General features: G+C 45.8%; 1 protein-coding gene across 1 annotated transcript in view; it reads right to left on the reverse strand.

The window, feature by feature from the left end:
* LOC147121416 (otoraplin-like) overlaps window positions 1-966 on the reverse strand; it is a 6,328-nt gene extending 5,362 nt beyond the window's left edge. The window contains exon 1 of the mRNA XM_085977757.1: window positions 747-966. Within this exon, the coding sequence (XP_085833883.1) occupies window positions 747-867 (121 nt within the window). The 5' untranslated portion in view covers window positions 868-966. The remainder of the gene's footprint in view (window positions 1-746) is intronic.
* Between the last annotated feature and the right edge of the window lie 6,475 nt (window positions 967-7,441).

Genomic DNA, 7,441 nt, shown 5'->3' on the forward strand with positions numbered 1-7,441 from the left:
GAGAGGGGGAGGGAGTGAGGGAGGGAGAGCGTGAGGAGAGGGGGAGGGAGAGTAAAGCAGGGAGAGACGGGGGAGGGAGAGAGAGGGTGAGGGAGGGAACGAGTGAAGGGGTGGGACAGGGAGGGAAAGAGTGAGGGGGTGGGAGAGCTTACCTTCTTCCTTCCTTCGCAGGGGTCCATCGGGCCACCTTCCCCCCCGTCGCGCTCTCTCTCTTCCCCCCCAGTCGCGCTCTCTCTCTTCCCCCCCCAGTCGCTCTCTCTCTTCCCCCCCAGTCGCTCTCTCTCTTCCCCCCCAGTCGCTCTCTCTCTTCCCCCCCAGTCGCTCTCTCTCTTCCCCCCCAGTCGCTCTCTCTCTTCCCCCCCAGTCGCTCTCTCTCTTCCCCCCCCAGTCGCTCTCTCTCTTCCCCCCCCAGTCGCTCTCTCTCTTCCCCCCCAGTCACTCTCTCTCTTCTCCCCCAGTCGCTCTCTCTCTTCCCCCCCAGTCGCTCTCTCTCTTCCCCCCAGTCGCTCTCTCTCTTCCCCCCAGTCGCTCTCTCTCTTCCCCCCCAGTCGCTCTCTCTCTTCCCCCCAGTCGCTCTCTCTCTTCCCCCCAGTCACTCTCTCTCTCTCTTCCAACAACAACATGCCCTCGAAAAAGCCTCGGCACCGCCAGGCACTCCAGCTAGTATAGAATGTATTAATGTATACGTCGGGAAACTTAAATGGTTTTTCAGCTTCCTTCCTGAAAAGTGAAAAAGATCTACTTACAAATACATTCCTCATCAGCACAGACTTTCTTCTCTGCAAGTTTGTCCATGTAATCTGCTTTTGCAACTTGTGTCAATCCAAGTAACAAAACTGGAAATAGACAACAGGCAAGCTGTGCCATTTTAATTTCACAGTTTGTAATCTTTTCCCTTTCTCTACGTGCTGCAAGATTGCTTGGATTAAATCTCCCCTTGCCAGCCACTTTGAGCTTTCCCCTTAAAAGCAGAAGCCAAACATCTGGATAAACATTTGCCACCCAATGACATTTCACGCAGCAGAATCCGCAGCCTTGTCTCAGGCAGGAGGAGGGGCAGGAAAGGAACGCAGACGGTTTTGTTTACCTGAGTAGCTTTCCTATTTTGTAGTAAATATTTATGGATAACTAAAGGTGATAGCAATTGGTCAACTCATATCTTGGAAGAACTTTAGAAATGCTTCAGAACTGCACATTTATATAAAAGAGTACAGACATTTTAATTGAAGTATTTTTAAAAGTTGTGATTTGTAAACATAGTTTGCACAGCCTCTGTTAAATTTGGATACAACACCCAAATGCACGAGGATAAGTAAGTTTCTCCTTGCACAGGATAGAAAGTTATTTTTTAAATTTTTAATCTGCAAGATTTTTTTTCTCCACCAATTATATTCACCTCCCCCCTAACAGCATTGACCCCTTACTGGGGTGGAATTCCATGAGCAGCAGCTGCCATCTGGCACTTTACTCAAGCGACCATTATTAAATGAATGCCTTGACAGTGTTGGCATACTATTCTGTCATGGGAAGCATCACAGCCAAGCCTAATCCTGTCCTCACTCAACATCCTGCATTGTTTGCAGTATTCAGGAGCAGGAAGCCTCGGTAATTTTCACCTTCATGTAGAGAGTCCTTGATCAAACAAGGGAAATAAGGGGAAATCTCTTTACTCAGAGAGTGGTTAGAATGTGGAACTCGCTATCACAGGAAGTGGTTGAGGCGAATAGCTTAGATGCTTTCAAAAGGAAACTAGACGAGTACATGAGAGAAAAGGGAATAGAAAGATATGCTGAAAGGCTGAGATGAGGTCGATGGAATGGGAGGAGACTCGGGTAAAGTATAAACACCAGCACAAACTAGTTCGGCTGAATGGCCTGTTTCTGTGATGTGTATTCTTTGCAAAAAGGTAGTTACCTTAGCACGTCCCAGGCTAGATATCTCAGCACAAGCTGGGGATCAATCCTGTGATCCTGTATAGTTCAGCTTCTTCCTAGAAAAACTCATTAATCCAGTTAGTTATTAACAAACCCTGAGCTGCCGGCTACATTCTTATTTCCCCCCCATCTCTGGCAATCTTGATGGGCTTCCCTCCCCAGAAGTTGGAGTGTTCCTTCCTCCTTCAACGACAACAACAACAACTTGTATTTATATAGCGCCTTTAACATAGTAAAATGTCCCAAGGCACTTCACAGGAGTATTATAAGACAAAAAATTAACACCGAGCCACATAAGGGGAAATTTGGGCAGATGACCAAAAGCTTGGTCAAAGAGGTAGATTTTAAGGAGTGGCTTGAAGGAGGAAAGCGAGACGGCGAGGTTTAGGCAGGGAATTCCAGAGCTTAGGGCCTAGGCAACAGAAGGCACGGCCACCAATGGTTGAGCAATTATAATCAGGGATGCACAAGAGGGCAGAATTAGAGGAGCACAGATATCTCAGGGGAGGTTGTGGGGCTGGAGGAGATTACAGAGGTAGGGAGGAGCTAGGCCATGGAGGGATTTGAAAACAAGGATGAGAATTTTGAAATCGAGGCGTTGCTTAACCAATAAGAGGTTGGTTGTTTGGGAAAGAGTGTTAAAGGCCAAGGTCTCTGAGCAAGCTTTTGTTTTCCATATGCCAGTAGCCTATACAAATTAAGGGAGGGACGCCCATTGCAAAATTCAGTGAGGCCCACCTCCCTGTGCTATAGCTGTGGGTGCCTGAGCTGTAAATGCAACAGATAAAAGGATTGTTGTGGGGTAAATGCATGAGAAAGAATACTTCCAAGTGAAAGTTGGAAGTTAGGAATGGTACCCTTTGGCCTCAAGGTTATTAATAGTAAAGTTATAAAGTACTTTATATGGTGGATTTTTGTATCTTGGCTGGCTCGGTAATGTAATTAAAGCTCTTCTGGCAATGTTTCAATATGCAGAGAGTGGCACTGATTGAAGTCATTGCTTCTGTAGGATTCGCAAAATCAAACTTTATATTATAAAGGGTCAAATGGCAGAAGAGGCCATGATTTTTAAAGACTGTTTTAAAAGAAGCCCAGAAAAAGGGGCATACAAAATGGCCGCCATACCACGTGACCGGCTTATTGGGACATTTTTAAATGGTTCCTGCGAATCCTCAGACAGCTTTGTGGATTCAACCCACAGTAAGTTCTGGAAGCCGTTTCTGAGAGAACGAAACCAGACACCCACCTATGCATATGGATTGGATGCAGATCCAGTCAAGATCGGCCTGGAGACAGAGGCCATCTAAATGTTGACCCAGACAAAAGGGGACAATTTCATATTCATGAGAACAGCACCCAGGACTAGATAACGAGATCAGCAGGACATTCAAAACAACGAAGGTCATTCCAGACCAGAGATGGGCCTTTACCGGCCATCTAAAATATTTTAAAATATAATAACTACCCTGCTGTGCTCCCAGCCTGCCAAAAGTTAAACAAAGACTAACCTGATTTTGGGCGGGAAGTGGAAGCTTCTGAAGGAAAAGTATAATTGGAAGACTGGGGTAGGAATTCGGCAATTGAATTCAGCAGTTGAGTTGAGCAGTTGAGTTGAGTGGAGTTGAGCAGTGAAGTTAAGTCGGAGCTTCTTTGGAGCGGTGGGGTGAGCCTCAGCCTTTCGAGCTCAGCCTTGGAGCGTTGGCAGCCGGTCCAGCCTTTGAGCTGGGTAAAGAGGAGTTGGTTTGGGAGAAGATCAACGAACTCCTCTCCATCATCGGAGGAAGAAGAAGAAGACTAAGCCGCCATCAAGAAGGTCGTTCGAAGCCGGCGTCCCACCTCGGGGTATAACATCGGGAGATCATCGACCAATCCCGGGCCGTTGACGAAACGAGAGGCCATCGACCCGCTCCGGCTCGGGTGAAGAGACAATAATAAAACTGAAGAAACGATGGGGGCCAGCCCAAGGCTCCTCTGACCGGGGTCGAGCCGACGATCCCCGACCCCGCCGACATCCAGGCCAGTCGGTGTCCAGCCGCCCCCCGACTCCTACCTCAGGAGAGAGGTGAGGCACAGCTCGCTGGGGCTCCACGATCCACGAGGAGACGGGACGCCTGAAGGGATCAAAACCCAGACTTGTTTTCAAAACCTGGTACTTCCTAGTTGGATTGGTGAGCATGTTTCTGGCTCTTCACAATCAGATCTAGATAGGTTTAAGGGGGTGGACTTAAGGGTACAATTAACATGAGTTGTTGTCCCTCGATGTTCCGTGTGTTTCCTTATTTCCTGATGATCTTTGTACAGTATAAGATGCCTGTATTTGCCTTAGTTAGTATTGTGTCATTATGATTTGGTTGTGTTTTTCCCTCCCATGTACTCCCTTATCTGCTTGCATTTGATTTATTTTTCCTTATGCAATAAAATTTCATTTCGTTTCATCAAACTTGGTCTACAAGAGTTTTCTCTACATTGTAGTTCCTGCCCCAAAGTCCAGAGTATAGAATCTAAGGGGCGAGTGGGTCGAACCACTCAAGGTTTTACTGTGCAAGAGAGAGAGGCCTCTAGAAAGAGAAACCTCTGTGATCTAAAACCCCTTACAGCTTCCTCCCATTCCCCCTGGCCAACTCAGTTTGGAGGTGTGTGTTGCTCTGTGGTGAAAAAGACCCTCTCCTCTGCATCGCATCCTCTGAGGAGATGTGGATGGCATCATCTGAAAATTGATCTGTTCTATACCCTTTGGCACTCATTCTAGATATGGTATTGACTGACTTGCACCAAGTCCCATTCACCCATCATCCCTGTGCTCTCTGACTTACATTGGCTCCGGGTCCAGCAACGCCTCGATTTTAAAATTGTGTTCAAATCCCTCCACAGCCTCGTCCCTTCCCTATGTCTGTAACCTCCTTATACCCTACAACCCTCTGAGAACTCTGTGTTCCTCTTGTGCATGCCCGATTTACTTTACTCCACCATTGGCAGCCGTGTCTTCAGCTGCCAAGGCCCTAAGCTCTGTAATTTCATCCCTAAACCACTCCGCCTCTCTCTCCTCCTTTAAGACGCTCCTTAAAACCTATCCCTTTGACTAAGCTTTTGGTCACCTGTCCTAATATCTCTTTATGTGGCTCAGTGTCAAATTCTGTCTGATTATGCTTCTGTGATGCGCCTTGGGACGTTTTACTACGTTAAAGGTGCTACAGAAATGCAAATTGTATGTTGTTATTGTATGTGTGTTTATTGTTTATCCTGCTGTGCCTTCTTTCAGCCATTGCCAGTTGAAGCATGAAATACTGTGATTGCAAAGAATCATCCTGCATTAAAGTTAGTCAAGCTTTTGCATATCGCATTTGTGCCATCAAGTCTACTGTAAGAACTTGCCTTGGGAATTGGAGTCTCAGCATACACTGATCTTCGGACAAGTGAGGGTTGGTACAGCTCTGTTTGTAGATGTGGGTGTGAGGGTGCTGGCAGCGAAGCATGGTGCATCTTTGGTGATATAATGGCCCAGTAATTCCGGTCCCAACGCGTGAGTACGGACAGGGTACTCACGCGTGGGCCCGTTGGAAGTGCCGGATTTCAGCATGCAGAGCGCATGCGTGGAAAACCGGCATTTCCTCTCCTCTGAACCAAGGGGTTAAGAGGCGGTTCCCTAGCGACGTTTGAGGCAGTGGGTACGCGTTGAACTTCGTTTTTTTTGACAGGTTTGCCCGTGCGTGAAGGCCTCCACTTTTTACGAATGTAAAAAGCAGACGTAAGGACTTAGTTTTATAAGGTAAGTGGTCTAATAATTAAAGTTAGACATTTTTTTCCACAGGTTTATTATTTTTAAAGAATTTACAGTAAGGTAAGTGTATTTTTGGACCCGATTTCTTAAAAAAAAAATTTTGGCATAAATTTGAATAATTGTTTAAATTAGTTTTTTAAAGTTATTAATAGTTAATTTAATTATTGGAGTTTTTTTTAACTTTTATTTAAAGTTTAAGTAGTGTTTTGGGCGCCCGGACTTTTCATGAGTTTGACAGGTCTTATGTCTAACTCATGAATGGACTTTTGTAAACTCCCATTGGTTGCCCAGTGCTCACGTGATCCCAGCCGGCTCATCGCACTAAGTACGCCGTTGGATCACGCACGTACAGCGCGCCGGGAGCTGAACCGGGCCACAGACCGGAAATCCACGCAGGCCCAGTCTTCAAATGTCAGCGCGATATGTAAGTGTAGGTCGGGGGCTTGCACCCGCGGGAAGCCCCCGACACGAATTTCTGGGCCAATGGTTGTAACGTTTATGTGACTTCTTTAACATGAGAATTTCTGAATTCGCTGAGTCTTTTTAAACAACGCAAAAGCCTTTATTTATTTCTGGTACAAGCTGATTTTAAACCAGGGAATCTGGTAAAGAAAGGAGGGAGCACATGACCACATCACCAAACTATGAGTTGTGACTGCTCCCAAACAATGAAGCTGTGGAAGCAATAAATGAACAGCTCTACAATATGGCACGTGACCAAATAGGTGTAAATCGCAAAATAATAATTGGGTTGTAAAAGTCCAGCCGTTTGTACCAAAAATTTCTGGAGGCATTGAATTATTTTGTTAATGTTCCACAACACGCAACTCCAGGTGATTTGTTACCATCCAGACAAAATCCATACAACCATTAGCAAGTTTTCAGTGGCACTAAATATTCACTTCAGTATAACAGGTCTGTGTGAGAAAATAGAAACAGTGGGAGTAACTTTCAACATGGCCACCTGTGCGATAACCTGGCCGGAGTGGATTGCCCACCCATGGGATGAAAATCGGATGGATTCTACAATGGCCAGGCTGCAGCCAAGGCAGAGATGCTGAAAATTGGTCCCAATGTTTCTACAAATTAGCTATAAATCTAAATCAATCTAGGATTTGGTAAATATGTTACTTAATACGCTTCAAAATAAATTGAGCTATAACTACTCTGGGCAGTGCACTTACCAAGTTTGTAAAAAGAGGACATGATATTTGGTTTGGTTAAAAATGTTTTAATGACCCAAAGTTCTCATTAGCCTATTAGTTTGTTATACTGGCAATTATTTTAGTGTGACTGTTTAAGGCACCTGTTTGACACACTTACAACTAATTTCTGCACAGAAGTTAACTTAATTCTGAGTCTGATGCGCTATCAACAACACCAAAGACTACGAGTTGAACTTATACGAAGTAGGCTTTTATTGACTAAGAACTGGAGCATGCCTCTGCTAGTGGATCCATCCTAAGAGCTCCCAGGGGAAGGGTGGTGAGTCACCTTTATACCCGGGCTTAGGGGTGGAGCCAGGGGTGGAGACATGCCCGGACCTGTACAGAGTTAACAGTGGTTTACCACACAGACATGTACAGAGTTAACAGTGGTTTACCACATTCACCCCTCGTTTAAAAAAGAGTCCGGCGGGGTGAAGTGTTTCAAAAGTTCGTATACGAAAGTCTCTCCGGGGGTCTTGTCTGCCGTAATGATCTTCGTGGTGCCGGTTGCGGCGGTTCTT

This window comes from Somniosus microcephalus, chromosome 3 (assembly GCF_052327205.1).
Source record: "Somniosus microcephalus isolate GS21.2 chromosome 3, FLI_Smic_1.0, whole genome shotgun sequence".
In the NCBI taxonomy this organism is placed as follows: domain Eukaryota; kingdom Metazoa; phylum Chordata; class Chondrichthyes; order Squaliformes; family Somniosidae; genus Somniosus; species Somniosus microcephalus.